This window comes from Sinocyclocheilus anshuiensis, unplaced genomic scaffold (assembly GCF_001515605.1).
Source record: "Sinocyclocheilus anshuiensis isolate Anshui unplaced genomic scaffold, SAMN03320099.WGS_v1.1 scaffold2422, whole genome shotgun sequence".
Lineage (NCBI taxonomy): Eukaryota > Metazoa > Chordata > Actinopteri > Cypriniformes > Cyprinidae > Sinocyclocheilus > Sinocyclocheilus anshuiensis.
In genome coordinates, this window is record NW_015557345.1 from 172,497 (window position 1) to 190,407 (window position 17,911).

At 36.9% G+C, this 17,911-nt stretch overlaps 1 protein-coding gene across 1 annotated transcript; it reads left to right on the forward strand.

The window, feature by feature from the left end:
• Nucleotides 1-264: 264 nt before the first annotated feature.
• LOC107679123 (E3 ubiquitin-protein ligase NEURL1B-like) lies at nt 265-16,597 on the forward strand. Its single transcript, XM_016474583.1, has 6 exons — nt 265-566; nt 8,551-9,117; nt 12,971-13,696; nt 14,909-15,031; nt 15,652-15,911; nt 16,061-16,597. The coding sequence occupies exons 1-5, from the start codon at nt 536-538 to the stop codon at nt 15,897-15,899; spliced, it is 1,695 nt and encodes a 564-aa protein (XP_016330069.1). The 5' UTR covers nt 265-535; the 3' UTR covers nt 15,900-15,911; nt 16,061-16,597.
• The last annotated feature ends 1,314 nt before the right edge of the window (nt 16,598-17,911 follow it).

Below are 17,911 nucleotides of genomic sequence, written 5' to 3' on the forward strand. Positions count from 1 at the left end.
CGTCGCGTTTGAAACACAGGACGCGTCTCTGATATGTACACATGCGCCGTTGCGTTGCGTCTCGCTGTTTTTATCAGGGCTTTGCGCCACCAGCGTTGCGTTTTAAGACGCGTGTCAAGTTAAAAATAGTTTAGCTTTTAAAACGCTCCCCGCGTTAACTGATACATTTTGTCGCGAGCTTCATTTAAACGTAAGGCTTTACGAATCGATGTGCGTGATTACAGTGCAGCCAGTTTTGTTTATTATAACGACAGCGTTGTTGACGGTCGCGTCGCGTCCGCTGTAGATGGGTTGTAGGATGATCAGGCGTGGGGAGGGTTTGGCTGGCCAATGCGCCAATAGACGCCAATGGCTTGAAAAGCCGCTTCTGTGTGCATGATAGTATGAAGACGCTGCGACTCTCAGACGCCTAGAGATTTCACACAGCTGCGATTACGAAAATATTCCGTATAGCTATCTGATAATAAATGGACACACCAGGAGTAGAAGCATTCGCGATCCACTTGTCACCAAGGGAGAGCAATTATTGGAAATAATGGGAAATACAACACCCAAACCACTGATAGGTAGGAGATGGCTTGGTTGACCGTCGGTTGATATGTCTTGTGACAGAAATCAGAAGCATTTTTGTATGCTTCAGTGTGGATAGAGATGTTTAATATCTTGGTTTCTTGTGCAAATATAAGCATGTATACTAGCTTCTGAACTATATTGGGATGAGTGTGCGCTGCGTAGGAGTGAGAAGATGATGGGTGATGTTCAAGTTATTCAAAGACCCTGCAAATGTGTCATTGCTTAAAGCTGACTAATTCATTAAGCATAACATCACCCTTTATGTTTTAATATTCTTTTTTGTGGATGTTGCATGGCGTTTCAAACTAAATTGTGAATATTTGGAAAGGCGGATTGTTTCTCCATGTATGCTATGTGGTCATGACTGTTATTCACCTTCTTCTTGTTCAGATATTACTTATTTGTCTGTATTTAAATGTTCAACAAATATGATGATTATATTCTCTAGTAACAGATGGGTGACTTATTGTCCCTTATTAAAGAGCCTTATTAAAGACACTACAAGAGTTGATGCTGATGATAAACTGTGCAGTTGTGCAGAAGATGAGAATTCCCCCGTCTATGAGAAAAGCTCTGTTTCTCTCTGCTGAATTCTAAATTGTTCTACACACTCCTCCATCGCCCAAATGTAATGTACACAGAGTGTGCCTCAAGCATACCTTATCGACACCATTCCATTTAAACCCTAGATTCTTCCTAATAGATCAGTGTGAGTTCAAATAATTGCTTTTAATGGGATCTATACCTAAAGTGAACTTTATCTATCTGTGGTCAAAGTATATGCTCAGTCAAAAGTCTGAGGGCACATTGACAATTTGGAAGATATTTTTATCTTGGAAATAAACAAAGTTTTAGACCATTTTAAAAACAAAGGTAATTTTTTTTTGTTGAGGTAAATTGAATAAATCTTTCAGATTGTAGTTCAATAATCAAATAAGAAAATTAAAAACATTGATCATGTGAAGTGCTGTAAGATGGTAAGATGTTCTTGCTGCATTGAAGCACAAGATGGTCATTGTCAAATCAAATGTTAAGACATTCCAACATTCGTGGTAATTTTTCACTCAGCTTGTTGTGCAGATAATATAATTTGTAATTGAAATGTTGTATCAGAAAAAGAATAAAAAAGAATTTTCATGAGTGTTAGTGAAAGTTATCACACAGCACATGGCCAGCACATGTAAGCTAACAGTGTGCATGTATACCAAAAGGTTAGGAATGACTCACGATGTGTTTCAGTGGCACTGCTGGAGTTCTGCTGCTCATTGACCCCAAAAGAATATTCTTTGTTTTCATATTCACAAATAAAGCTCTATCTGGTATCCATTATTTCTCATTGAGTGCTCAGTCTCCACCCTCTAGTAACTAGTTTTGTCTAGAGCAGTTGCTTTAACTCTGATACTGGAATGCTGAACAACTTTTGCCCCCCCACACCACAATGAACTGTATGATGACAGTAAAATGGGTACATCTATTGATGAATGATTTACTTCTAGACAAATGTGAACTTGTGTCTTAAATATGACTGAATGTTGGCATGCAGTAGTACAAAGATGATTTTCAGTTTAACTCAGAAAGACAGCATAATTGGGTGTGTGGAACACGGTGCTAGATCCGGTCACGGTATATTTTTAGAACAGTCTGGAAGCACATGAATGTATTCATCTTGGTGTTTTCATCACTTTTTTCATTTTGGCAATATTAGATGCTGTTGGCTGACTGGCTAAATCATATGGGCATTGGTAGACATATCTTAGACCAGTGTTTCCCAACCTTTTTTTAGTCGTGGCACCCTTTGGAAATTTTAACGAACTTGTGGCACCCTACAAAATTAATTTTGTCACAATATTTGAATTTCTAACTTCGATATGATAATTTGAAAAGTATAGATATTCGGTACAACAGGGAAAAACTGCAGAATATAATGTCATACAGATATTTTTAATATTATTAAAAAATTTTGTCCACCAGTGGTGATAATCAGTAGGATCATTTCTAATGAAGAGACCAATTTATATGACAGATTTTAATGTAGGCTTTTATACATATGTAAACATTATTTAATTACCACTATAACTAGCTATCTCACAAATTTTTGCTCACTCAGTGTTTTTTTTATTTTACAGTGGGGTAATGTTGGTGCAGTAGCAATTTCAAACTTTGAATTGAATAAAAAATGACAAGTAAGCAGTCAGTAATAAAATAAGAACAAATAAAGAAATTAATAATGATAGCACAAATAAAAAATAACGACAGGCCTTCGAATTAAATAAATAGCTTTTTAGTTTTTCAGGTAGGTCTAACAGTAGGGTTAAGATATTTAAAAAAAAAATTTTTTTTTTTTAACCAATTATCCAAATGTTTAGTCCTAGAAAGCTATTATGATCAGAACACGTGAGCATAACATAGCGGTTAGCAGATCAATGAATGAGAGGGCAGCGTTACCAGAGATGCCCATATACCACACCATGTTACAACACAGTAACACAGTAACACAGAAACAATACTGCATTACATCGATGTTTCCTGTCGGCTCAATTTTTGAGTGGACTTCGCTGTTCCGATTCGCATGAACGGTATACGAGTGGAGCGACTGAGCGGAGCGCACACGCATAGAGCTGCATTACATCGATGTTTCCTGTCGGCTCAATTTTTGAGTGGACTTTGCTGTTCCGATTCACATGAACGGTATACGAGTGGAGCGACTGAGCGGAGCGCACACACATAGAGCGGATAATATGCAGAGCGTCACACCACGTGAAAGTGAATCCTGGGCGGTGAACTAATTTTCGGCAGCCGGAATTTCGGTGCATCTCTAATTATTGGCGACATCAGAAATGGATATTATATAATAGATGCTCTTTTTAACATTTTAGCAATTTAAAAATATTAAAAAAGGATTTTTTACACGGCACCCCTGCTCTCGACAGACGGCACCCCAGGGTGCCGTGGCACCCCGGTTGGGAAACACTGTCTTAGACAATGAAAGACAGGAAATTCAAGATTTTTCCTTCAGACATTTTACCCAGCATGGATCCCTCACTATACCAGAGTTAGCTCAAAAAATATTTAAAACTTCAGTGCAGAGTAACTTTTTGGCTTTTCAGTCCAATTATTTGTATATTTATCTCACATAAGATTTATGAGATGACTTTGGTGCAGTTGTAATTGACCTAGTGTAAAGTTGTGCAATTTGGCATGAAAATAGTACAAGCTACAAAAATTAGCCCATATGCAGCTCTGTCATACTAATTTGTAGCCAGACATGGCTAATATAGACATTTAGTTTTTCACATTTTTGACACTTTTCTTAACATTTATCACAGTATTCTTATATATTACGTCTTATCTATCTATCTATCTATGTATCTATCTATCTATCTATCTATCTATTTTCTTGTGCATGAAATCACACACCAATTAACCTATGAGAATACAGAACAATAATGACGATTCATAGCAAATAGAGTGTAGGTGCCAAAGCTGCTGTGTAGATCCACTTACTCAAACCCCTACATAACGGGCACAGATTTGCAGAAAATTACTGTTGTAAGGACAGTTACGTGTGTATTCCCAACATTTTATTATGCAAGTTTTATGTTACACATCAGATGACAAGGGTCATGTTAATATTTAGCCAGTCAGTTTAGCCAAATGGCTTGGGTATGCAGAGCATTCGCTCCTTATATGGACTGCACGCCTCTGATATATACTAATTAGTGCTGTCAAACAATTAAAATTTGGAATCTAATTTTAATTATATGATGTTGATTAATCAAATCAATTGCTAACTAATCACACTTCAATTTGGGCTGAGAAATCCCTCCCCAAAAGATCATTTAAAGTCATAATTGTCTTAAATGAGAAAAGAATAGATGTTACCATAAGTAGCTTTAAAAAGAAGTATTTTGATTCAACACATAAACTTTTAAGTCTATAATGCGGCCATGACATGGTTTTCTGAGCATGTGAAGTGGCATTTAGGTAGGGTAGAATGGAAGAAGATGCCCCTCTTAAGAACAGTGTGGATTTACTTTTAAATTGTAATTAGATAAGTTTAACATGTGCATGATGATAATGATGCATCAGCCAAAGTTATAGGAAATAAATTTAAACATTTGCTGATTTAGTTAAGCACAAAATGTAAAATAATATAAAGTTACATTTATATATTTTTAAAGTGGCATTCATGTAAATACTAAATCAACTATAGTATTTACATTTTTATTTTGACAATTTTGTTGAATAATTGAATAACCAATGACAGACAAAGCAGAACGATTAATCTGAAAGGCAAAATTATTCTATGACTTATATACAGGCATATGAATATTTACATATTTAATTAAATATTTTAATTGAAGATATGTCATATAGCAACACTATGACTACAAATGCAATGATTTCACTCAGTTAACCTACAGGATTTAACAAAAGCAAAGATGTCTGAAATAATTAATGGAAATGTTAAATAATAACCCCATTAATTACAATTAGCATTAAATTTAGAAATAATAACACTAGTAACAACATGCCACTTGGGGGCTTCTGTGCCAAATATATTTTTACTTCATAAAAACTATAATTTTTACTCCACAAATCTAAAAACATTGTGTCCACATTTCCCTCATTAACAAATAGGCTCAGAAAGCTTTGACATTCAACATAATACAATGTCATGCATCATTATTTTCCAGAGACACAAAATTAATTCAGTTAACCTCAAAATGGTTTTGGCTGTCTAAATATCAAAAATGTTGTCAGATGTAGCTTAATCATAGATTACTGGTTTTAAATGTGCATGTGTTTTTTTTATATATTTATAAAATTTTATGAATATTAATAAATTGAAACTGAATATGGCAGTATGTTTTTTTTTAGTTTAAATATTAAGACCAATAGGTGGCAGTCAATTCATAAGTGAGTCATTCAGTAATTCATTCAACCGATCCGTTCAAACAGCTTATTTATTCAGAAAAGAAACAAGTGACTTTATGAATATCTCTTTATGAATAGGTCGCTGAATCATTGGCTCACTCGATTTGTTCAAAAACTTGGATTCAGTCAGTAGCGAAACAACAGTTCTGCTGTGGTTTTGTTTAGAAATATTTTTGGTTGAACAAAAATTTAGCAAAAACAGACAATACTTGACAATACTGTGTTTAAAATGTAACACAATATTAACTAATTTATTAATTGAACTGTTGTAAAAAAATGTATATCACATTTGCAATCATGCAAATATTCAGGAAAAAAACAGCACTCTAGCTTGTTATATTGCTACACTTTATCATATGATATAAATGTAAGACAACAACCCAGGGCCATTTTTTCCCGTCATATCTTAAATTTTATGGCCATAAAACTGCATTCTAATAGACTACATCAGTCATCCTGTATCTATCATGTTTGTCAGAAACTGAATGCAATGCAAGAGGACATACAGGTCTGGGCGGGATGGGGTGCAGTAAACGTTAATAATTTTAACACATACATTGTATTTTTCCATAATTAATCGCACCAAATTAACGTGTTAAATTGACAGCCCTAGTACTAATATATGAATCACATAACCAGCTCCATATGTAGGGCTTTTCTGATGTAGTCAACTTGTTCTGTAGCTCACCTAATACAGCATTACGCTTGTGATGCAGAGCTTGAAACACTAGTAACAATCAAAGGGCACAAAAACTCATAGAAGCCAGCTAAAATTTTTATCTCATGTTTGCTCTAGTTAACAAGTTAGGTTCAGTATAGGGCTCAGTGTAGGTAGTACATTATTTTCAAACACAATAAAGCATTTACCTTTCAGTGTCACTCGCTGGACATTTAATTTACAAACTCTCACGATAAATACAACAACCAACATAATAAAATGTTGCCAGATTCACATTCATCTGATATGGATAAAACTGAGCAAGCCTTTAACACCACTCACAGACATTTCACTTTGAAAGTGTCATGAAGTGTGCAAGAAGCAAAATAATATCATTTTGAGGAACTGTAGGAAGAGGCATGTTTTTCCACTGAATGAATAATGAGGATTGGCAATATGGGATTTATTAATTTGAGGTATTATTTATGCAATTCAAATCATTATGAAGGTGTTTCATTTAAAAATAATCTTTATTTCAGTCTTCAAATCTTAGGTCATTTCCCTGTACAACTGTAATGGCAGAAGGCCTGTGATATATTGCTTGTTTGTAACACTTATGGCATAGACAGAGCTATAGACACTTGTGTGTGTTCTAGGAGATAGGAGTCAAGGGAATGGACAGTGGCATTGTCATTAGCCACAGCCCTGATTGGATAGTGTAGGCCTATATTTGGAAGCCACAAAAACCACGCTCTGGTTCACAAGTGGCGTTTATGGCTCTCATCTCTCCTAAGCCTATACACAAATCAGTGGAGAGCTTTTTTAATCACAGCCTGTGAGAAGGTGACTGTTGTATTTTATGACTTCTGCCTTAGATCTGTTTATGAAAAACACTTCAAACCTGCCATTCTAGCCCATCCACAAACTGCAGTTTAATGCAGTTTATCGCGATGGAATGTAAAGTGGAAGGCATGACTGAATGGAAAGTAGTTATATACTTATGTATTTTTATGTGAATTCTATGTCTCTGTCTCACCCACAAAGGGTCGTTTCTGTCAAGAAACATGAAGCATGCAATGTCTTTTTTTGCGAAATCTTTTTTAAACGCAGTGCTTATATTTTACTGAAAGACAGTGAAATTCATAATCATAATGTCATCCTCAATAATTCCCATGAAGAACTCCAATAATTTTGACACACTCTGACAGAATACAACAGATGATGCTACAAATGTTTCACTGGTTTATTTCATGGCAGTATTATGCCTTAAATGCATTTAGATATAGCCTAATGCTTAAAGGGGTCATATGATGTTGCTAAAAAGAACATTATTTTGTGTATTTGGTGTAATGAAGTGTGCGGTTTATGCGGTTTAAGGTTCAAAAAACACATTATTTTCCACATACTGTACATTATTGTTTCTCCTCTATGCCCCACCTTTCTGAAACACGTCGATTTTTACAAAGCTCATCGGGTCTGAAAAGCGAGGTGTGCTCTGATTGGCCAGCTATCCAGTGCGTTGTGATTGGCTGAATACCTCAAGCATGTGACAGAAATGTTACGCCAAGAGCTTGTAACACTCCAAAGAGAAAGGAACAATTGAAATCGCATCATATGACCCCTTTAAATGTGGCATGATACATGCTCACCATGCAAAAAAATTTGTATGGTTCTAAAATGATAATAACTTCACATTCTTTTGATTTTAGTGTGAAATATAACCCAGACATATCTTCGAAAGATTCACCAAATGTCATTAATAGGTACTTAAAGTATTTGAGTTTGCACTTGTAAAATGCTATTTAAGACACATCCTGTTTTGTTCTACTTTGATTCAGCAGTATGTGCAGTGAATTATGGGAGTACTGTCAACACTGTCATCATCATACTCCTTAGTGCTGCTGTTTATATGCCATTGTTTCCTGAAATAGTGCTCTTGAGAGATGCCTATAGTGAAAACTAGTGAGTTTAGCTCACTACATGGGCTAAACAACTATAGAATAAAGGCTATTCAATGGGATCCAAAAGTATTATACCTCTAGTAAAAATGGTCTTATTTATTATTACATTGTCTTTTCAAACTATTATTTCGGTCATTTGAGTGTAAACGTTTAATTGAAAAATGAATTAGAATTGTGGAGCTTCAAAGTGAACTTTCAGAATCCTACAACTGTTTATTCGTGTATTTAGGGATGTATGCATTTGGTAGATGTATAAAATGCAAGTATTTTTTAAAAATGATAAAATAGTTTTTTAATGTCATTGTAGGCCTTTAATAAGAAATAACTTTATACATAAATTATATTTGTGTGTATTACATTACATGTATTCTGTGGCTTTTTACATGTTTCTAATGTGCTTTAATGCTTTCATTTCAATAGACTCCAGCCTACAGCATCGCCCAGTGGCCAGTCGGCAGTACTGCACTGTTTCCAAAAGTGGAGTAAAGCGCCACACCTCTGCCCCTCCAAACAGCATCGAGTCTCCCCGTTTTCACCCCCACGCCAAAGGCAAAAATATTAGACTGGACACACAACTGCGTCGGGCCACCCGGAAGAACAGTTTCTGCAATGGCATCACCTTCAGCCAGCGTCCTGTGCGTTTGTATGAGAAGGTGCGGTTGCGCCTCTCAGGTGTCCACACAGGCTGGAGTGGAGCTCTACGCTTTGGTTTCACAAGCTTAGACCCTAGCAAACTTGCCTTAGCGGACATCCCCAAATATGCTTGTCCCGACCTGGTGACACGGCCAGGATACTGGGCCAAGGCCCTGCCTGAGAGGCTGGCCATGCGGGACAATGTTCTGGCCTTCTGGGCTGACCGACATGGCCGGGTCTTCTACAGCATCAATGATGGAGAGCCCATCCTCTTTCACTGCGGTCTAAACATTGGATGCCCGCTCTGGGCCATCATAGACATCTACGGAATCACACAAGAAGTTACATTGCTGGGTGGGTGCTCAGATAATCGAACTCACTTCTGAATATTCAGTTTTTCATTAATAGTTTTGCAGAAAACATCAGCTGTTGTGGGAGCATTATAGCTTTCAGTGGGTTTGTTAACCCACCAGTGGTTCTCAACTCTACCTAGTACCAAAAAGTGTCTATAAAATCAAACATTGACATGCTACCATGAAATATAAAAATATATATGCATATATATAAGACACACATTAATTGACAACTTTGTAGACCACTACATTTAAACTTTTGAAATGACAGAAATGTAGAAAACAGTCAAAATAATGAGAAACGTCTAAAAGTGAGGGTTAGATTGCCCCAAATAACACTCCGTCCATCAGCAGCACCACTATTCACCCCCGCTACAAGCATTCATGCATGAAATCACTGCTGTGGGAAGGCCCCACAGATTTGTGATATGCCACTGGTTTTCATAAACTTTTGCAGCTCTAAGTAAGCCAGAGAAGGGTCATCTGGGACATGTCACTCTGGCGGTGTAACGGGGCTGACGAGACGTGAGACGTGTGGATCCATCTGCAGGCTTTATTAAAGAGAAGTGGTAAACAGGCAGGGTCAAACAATGGCAAACAGGTATATGGCGGGCAAAACACAAGAATAGTCCCAGGGCAAGCGTAGGTCACCGATCGGCAGACAGAATCACAGGGGCGAGACGAGAGGGAAAAATCCAGAAAAACAGGCAAAGATCAGAAACCGCGAAAACAGGCAAGGCACGGCAAAAACAAGGAAAACTCAGAGACTCGGAATGGGGTACGGGCTAAACAATACTCAGCAGAGAAGGTGGTTAGAGTGGGTGTTATATAGTGAGTGAGGTGATTAGAAACAGCTGTGTGCAATGAGTGCAATCAGTGCAGTGTGCAAATCGTGCAAAGAATGATGGGATATGTAGTCCGGGGTGCTATGCAACAGTTTGTGTTGTGCGAGAGTCAATGTAATGGAAAGGGTGACCTCTGGTGGTGAATAAACGGAAGTCCATGGACCGAATTCATGACAGGCGGTGACACTTAAAGCTTGACTTCAAATTAAGCCAAATGTAGATTTCTTCCCTGATAGTTGTAGACGGACATGTCTAATAATAAAATATACTACATACTACTTATTTTATTGTCATACTACAACAATAAAATATGTCAATATGTCAGGAAAAGCATATTATTTATGCCATTGTGTTTTTTTGTGAAAGGTACTGAAGACACAATTTATGCAAGCACAGTGTGTGAATGTCATTTCATTTACTACAGTTCTTCCTACCGTATTGGAGAGAAAAGAAACATCATGTTGATCTGCCAGTAGTTTGGCTTTTTTCTTATGTTGCGTATCCTTATAATATTTTTCATCAGGTTAGATATTGATTATTAATCAATCAAACCCCTTTCTCTAAACCTCTCCACTTAACCATCAGTCTTGTACATCTGCCATGTTTGTAGTTTTTTTTTTAACATTTCCATTTTTTATTCATGTTTGTAATTCTTAACTGTATCCTCTTTAAAGCACAATGGGTTGCAATTAATGTCACACTTTTTACACAGAACAAGAGTTACACAATAGACACAAGTGTTACAAGCACATCTGTGGTAAAGTGTTGCTCAGTGTCAACTTTGGTTTTAGAACTAGCATCAGATATTAGAATAACTGCCATTTCAAGAGCGCATTTTACACATGATTAGATTGCAGCCCTACAACTTTGTTGGAACTGCCTCTAGGAGGCCGCACAGACATACAAGGGCTGAATGTCAGAGGAATATCTCAAATGAGGTGCTAAGATTCAGTTTCTCACCCAGACTGACAGCTCTGAAATGTGCAAGTCAAATGAGCCTCAACAGCCTCAGAATTAGAGGACTAAATACAAACCACATGTTCAGTATACTGGACGCCAGTGTCTATCCAAAGTATGTGTGCCAGGAGTACACTTGCATAAATACTAATGAGATCACCGATTTTATAACTAAACATTGTTTGTTTGTTTATAAAGATTCCCATTTGTGGACACTAAACATCCTAAGTCTGAGAATGGGAGGCAGTAAACTGAACTTGGTTCTTGAACCTGCTTATCATTCTTTCTTTCGTGCTCCTTTTCTCCAGTGCTGAAGGACTTTGTTTACCTTCTGTCTGGCAAGATCATTGACCATGTTTGGTCAGGGCTGCTGTGTGTTCCTGGAGAAAAGGGTCCCTGCCTACCTGAAAAGCTAACCAAACCCAGACCTATAGGGATGTTTTGCCTGTGTTGTCAGTTTTGTTGGCTTCCAAAGAGAGATTTATAGGCAGAAAGATTTATTGATCTTTGATTTAATGAAACATTACAATTTGTCTATGAACCATATTAAACCATCTTAACCAGTGGTTCTCAATCTTTTTCAAGTGATGGACCACCTTAACATTAGAATAAAAATCCTGGCCCACCATACACCCCAAATCTGGGGTAAACTACATACTACCTCAAAAAAATTACCTAAAGTTTTAAAAAGTTTTAAAATGATCTTTAGGCTATGCCCTATATCTTAAATCATCCAGTCCATAATTTTGATTATTTCATTGTAATAAACTAGATTGCTGCATTTAGTTAATGAACCATAATGACTGTTGGACCCGTTTTTGTGTTGTGACCCGTACTGCAGCTTGATTAAAGCAACAGAAGTGCATACTCAAATTAATGTTAATTTTTTGTTTAAATTTTGAATTTAAATGTTTATGCTGATAATATACTCTGTCTTTCGGCTGCTCATGTTAGGGGTCGCCAAAACAGAATAATCCACACTGCCATTTGGTTTTATGCCGGATGTTTATGCTGATAATATAATTTATAATAAAAAAGAAGGCTAGTGATCAGACTTTTGAAGTTTGGGATCAGTACGATTTTTAAAAGTCTTTTATGCTCATCAAGGCTGCGTTAATTTGATCAAAAATACATCAAAAGCAGTAATATTGTGAAATATTGTTACAATATAACATAATATACTTTAAAATATCATTTATTTCTGTGATGCAAAGCTGAATTTTTATCAGCCATTACTCCAGTCTTCAGGGTCACATATTATAATATATATATATCTTTATTAAAACCTTTTTTTTTACCAATTTAACACATCCTGCTGACTGAAATTATTCATTTATATTGATTGCATCCGAATGTTGAAAAATGCTGCCTATGGAGGTAGGAAAGCAGTAAGGCAAGTCAGAATCCAATGATCGTGTGACATACTGTCTACTGAGATACCTTCATGTGATCGATTTTTGAATGTAATGCAATTGTAATTTTGATGTATCCTTCGCTGCCTGATATCCGACAGTTGAGCTGAAAAAAAAAATGGTGTCTAAAAGTTGAGGTTGGTGTGAGTTCGTGTCAATGTATGTTTTAAACATTTTTTTAAAAACTTTTAATGTCATTTCTAGTAAGAAATTAGTATTGTAGTAATTACATATTTGCTTAGGTATTAGCAAAGAGTGCTCTTATTTGTTGTAGACCATTCAATCTTTATGCTACCTCAGAAGTCTGATCAGAACACTAGCGTATGTACAGCAGCCTCGTGTAGAATATGTTCCCTATAAAAGTAAAAGTCGTCATTGGTCCTACTGTGAGCTATTCATTCATCATTCATTCGTCACACCAAGGTCAATATATGAAGAGTAAATGCTCTTGCTGGAGGCAAAAACAACATGGCAGCTTCACAAACAAATTAAGAGTTCATTACAGCTGCCGTTATGGGGTAAATTGCGGATCCAGTGGTCGAAAAGAGTAAAAAGGCATTGTTATTAGAGCAGAAGAAATTAAAGTGGTTTCGCTTGTTATTATTTATAACGTCTCACTGGTCTTCCTTTCCTCTTGCAGAGAGCACGTTTGCTGAGAGTGTGGGCACGAGCTGTCTGAGTAGTGCTCGACTCAGTGCCTATCTTCCCCAGAGCAACCACGACTCGGCTAACTACAGCAACAACCAGCTAGAGAGCAGCCAGGCCGCAGCAGTTAAATTTGCCACGTTACATCTCAGCAACTACAACCAACTCATCCCCTGCTGCTCCACCTCTTCTGCACCCTCTTCATCCACCTCCTTCAACATACAGAGGGCTGCCCGCGGGCTCTCCATGCCACTTGACGTTGACCTGCATTTTCACCCAGTGCGAGGCCCTGACGTGGTTCTCTCAAATGATCGTACAGTTGCATGCACACACTTCCTGGACAGCAGCAGGACGTTGATGTTCAGTGACAGGCCCGTCCGGGTGGGCGAGACTCTGTACGTGGAGGTGGGCCATCTGGGCTTGCCTTACTTTGGGGCTCTTCTCTTTGGTATGACCTCTTGTGATCCAGGCATCCTCAATGCTGGAGAGCTGCCAGCTGACCCAGAGGTGCTTCTGGACCGTAAGGAGTATTGGGTGGTCTACAGGGGTTTTCCTGTGCCAGCGGCAGGTGATGTGCTCAGCTTTACTTTTCTGGCCAATGGGGAGGTGCATCATGGGGTCAACGGAGGGGCACGCGGTCGTCTTCTGTGTGTTGACTCCTCTCAGGTTCTGTGGGCCTTCTTCACACTGCACGGAGCTGTGAACCGGCTCAGAATATTAGGTAGGATTTAATAAATGTGATGATAAATGTCTGTGAATTGAGCAAATTGTTATTGCATGATATGTATAGATGTTCTTTACACTACCAGTCAAAAAAAATCCATTCATTTTTTAACTATAGTATATATTATAATAGTGAAGTCATTAAAATTCTGAATGAACACAAATGAAACTATGAAAATTACGTAGTGACCTGGTTTCAAACCAAATGTTCTATATTTAAGCAGCTTCTTTCAGCAAGACAAAGAAGCTAGATTTCAGCTGTGCTAACATTGTTCATTCTCTTATTCAACTTTTTTCCTCTCTCAAAAACACATTGAGATACAAATGAGAAACAAATTCAGTGTCCAAACCTTTGACTGGTGCTATATATATATCTGATCATAGCAAATTACTTTTAGGAAGGTCATTTACATATTACATTTATGGGATTTTTCCTATTTTTAGTGCAACTGTAGAATGTCCCTGTTATGCATATGTTAGCGACAGTGAGTTCAGTTTAATATACAGTATACTGTAGCTTGTTTATCACTGGAAAAATAGATCACATTCTGTTTTTCTCCCAGGGATCCTCGTACAATAACTAATACATTCAAATAGGTCCTACAGTCAAGTTTATTTCAGAATGACACTTTTCTTTTGTCAGTGTTCCAAAATAATTCCCCTGGAGTCCAATTATGATTCAGAGCAGCATGGCATACTGAAATAAAATGCAGTAGTGAAACAGTTTTTACTGTTCCTCTTATTTTAATTCACATGATTATATCAGATGAACTCTTAGCATGACGTGTGAAAATTAAAACCTACACCACTAGACAGTTGCAAAGATTTGCACATATTAATGTATTAATATACCTGTATCGAATTCAGAATGTGGTATTCCTGCCTGGAATGTAAAATTGAATATGCTGCCAACATTTATTTAAGTCATTAGGCACAAGAGGCCATGCTATGTGGCCAAAAAAAAAACATGATCATAGCTGATGTTATATTGTGCTTTTTAGCAGGAATGCTGTATTGACCAATCAGCATTCAACATCCAAATTGTGTTCAAATACAGCATAATGTACATGTAATATAGTTTATCTATACATTCTTTAATATTTTGTTAAAAATCATTCTGTCATTGTCAGGTGAAGGTGATTTGTGTCAGTGATTGTTGTAATAAAGGCAGTTGTCCATTGTGGTAAATGATGTTCTTTTTGTCCATAAGGAACTGTTCAGGCCAGCCCTCCCACCTCCCCATCAATGTCTCAGGTATCAACGCCTGATGACAGTGACTCTGATCTGGCTTTCACTGTCAACAGATCCTCATCAGCATCCGAATCCTCTCTAGGTGAGTCTCAACAAGCTCATTCATCAGCTTACATTCAATTCTGAACCGCTGGAAGAAACAAAACACTAATGCTAATATCATGAAATGACTGATTAAAGTCAGCCTAAAAAAATTACAATTCACCACGTTACTGATCTTATTGTGTGTTCATCCATGCGGGCAAGCTCACGTTTATGTCTCCACTTTTGAGTGCCACGCCCACATCTCACTTCCAATCAACAACCGGTACACAGAACCAAGTACATGTTTTTTTTTTATTTTTATAACCTGTTACACTCGATGGTGCTGTACATCACAACTCAGAAGGAGAAATCGGTCGCTACTTCTGTTTCATTGCAACTTTAATAGAGCTGTAGAAGTTTCTTTTTAAATTCTAACATCCCATGCTAGGTCTCACAACATGTATTGCAAGCAAATTTTGGCAACATCTACTCCAGATATAGACATCACATTCTGTAAAGTGTTATTTGTGGTATTTGCTAAAGCATTGCTATTACTATTGCTCATACAGGGTTAAGGTGGCACCTGAATTGTTTTAACATTCAGAAAAACTATATTGTACTCTATATGAATTAGACTTTTTTTCCACTGAGGCAGATTTCTGATGTGTTATTTTTCAGTGACGGCTCCCAGCTCTCCTCTCAGTCCACCCGTCTCACCGAGTCTTTCCTCATCAGACGCAGCCCTGAGCAGCAAGAGCAGAGAGTGCACAGTGTGCTTCGATCAGGAGGTGGACACCGTCATCTATACGTGTGGACACATGTGTTTGTGTAATGACTGTGGACTGAGGCTCAAGAGACAGATCAATGCGTGTTGTCCGATCTGTCGGAGACCCATAAAGGACGTCATAAAAACCTACAGACCATGAAGGGACTAAAACATTTTCTATCAAATGATTCAGTAAAAACCTTGGTAGCTGTGGTTTAATATCTGGACTAAACTTGTATTTAAGACCATTTATGTAGCTTTGATTTGTGTAGCATTAAGCTCTTGTCCATATTTCTCTCACCTCATTGGAGGGACTAAAACATTTTCTATCAAATGATTCAGTGCAAAACTTTGGTAGCTGTGGTTTAATATCTGGACTAAACTTGTATTTAAGACCATTTATGTAGCTTTGATTTGTGTAGCATTAAGCTCTTGTCCATATTTCTCTCACCTCATATGTTAAAAGCAGATCATCTGAAGCCGATTCATGCTTTGAGAATCAATCTCAATTTTGATCTGATACTTCTAGTGCCTTTAACATTGTTTATCGTTCCTCAAGCTGCACCTAATGAATAAGGCAATCATATCTGAGATGTATTGCATAGGTATGAAGAAATAATTCAGAGGGACCTCAAGATACGAAGGAAAGAATGTTTTATTGCGTAAGTAAATAATGCGCATGATTTTGTATGTTATTTTAAAGGAGTAAAAAGCTATTGGTTTGGCAGAATGCAAGTGAAGAAAGATTTGCATTATGACAGTTAAAGGGTTTGGAGATTTGTTGCACTTATAACTAGAGGTAAACTCGGCACTAAAAACACATCTGTCCCTCTGATTGAAGTGATTTCAGATGTGGATCTTGAGGACTGCATTTTAAGTAAGAACAAAAATAATTTGTTTATATAGAGTGATGTGGTATTGTGTTTTTTTTTTCATTAGATTTCTGTTTCTTTGTTTGCTTTGGAATTTATAACATGGAGAATCTGTCATTTTCTTCTTAGCTTGACATTTTGTCCAATTAGCAGTATAAAATTAAACCACAAACAACAGGTTTATTCTTTACAGTAATCTTTTTTTCTTTCTGGACTGTAAACAAAATAAATACTGTTGCAAAATTACTGTAGAAATTGCGATCAATCCCATTTTAAATACCACTAAATGTTCGATCCAATGAGTATCAGAGCTGTTCATCAGGGTGCATTATACTTAATAGTAACGTAGAAGTGCCAGTGGTGCTGATGGGAGAAATGAGTTCAAGTGCTCATGTAATGGATCATATACTACCATCCATTTTCATCACTGTTAGTCTTCTGTCAAATATAACATGCAAAATATGCCAGTGACCAGACAAAATTATTTCGTTTGGTTGACACCATGGTTTCAACTGGTTACAGTTGAATTTGAGTTTCATATTATCGTCAATAAAAACCAGCCACAGTTCTGAAGGTCATGCACCAATACATTTGTTAATATAAATAATGGATTTTGATTACATTTTGCATTTCCTACAGTGGGAAACTGGAAATTCTCTACAAAGGGAATTGGGGGCCCATTGTTCAGCTGAGTTGATCACTAACCCTAACCAAAAGCACTTTAACGAGATAATTACTTGAGTTATTGCTTGCAAATTACAGACAGATGCGTTTAATTAGGGTTCAAACAAACCCTCCAGCACAGCACTGGAGTTGAAGAGCCTCACCCACAGCTCTCTGATGCAGCTCAGATATCAAACACATTTGGATGAATTATTTTGAATTTATTCAGAAATTAATGTTCTGTGACAATTTGCATAATCATTGTTGCCGTCTATTGGTAACACAGCTATATTTATATAGTGGTTATCCACACCACATTACTCTTCATTTTATCTAAAAACAAAGTTTAAACATCTGTGACCTTTTCCTAATTGTATACTGAGGTTAATGTGTTAAAATGTTTTGATTAATACTTTAGATTAATGATTCTCTTAAACATCTTTATGCAACAGCTTAATGCATAAAACATTAACATTAAAGCCAAAGAAATAAATGAAAAACTAAAACATGGTCTCTGGTGCTAATCAAGTAGTAACAGTAAATGATAAACAACTCACTTACACAAAGATACACAGCAAGAGATTAAAATATTCCCATATACACCTAGATCAGTCACATTACCCAGTTTCACAAGTTT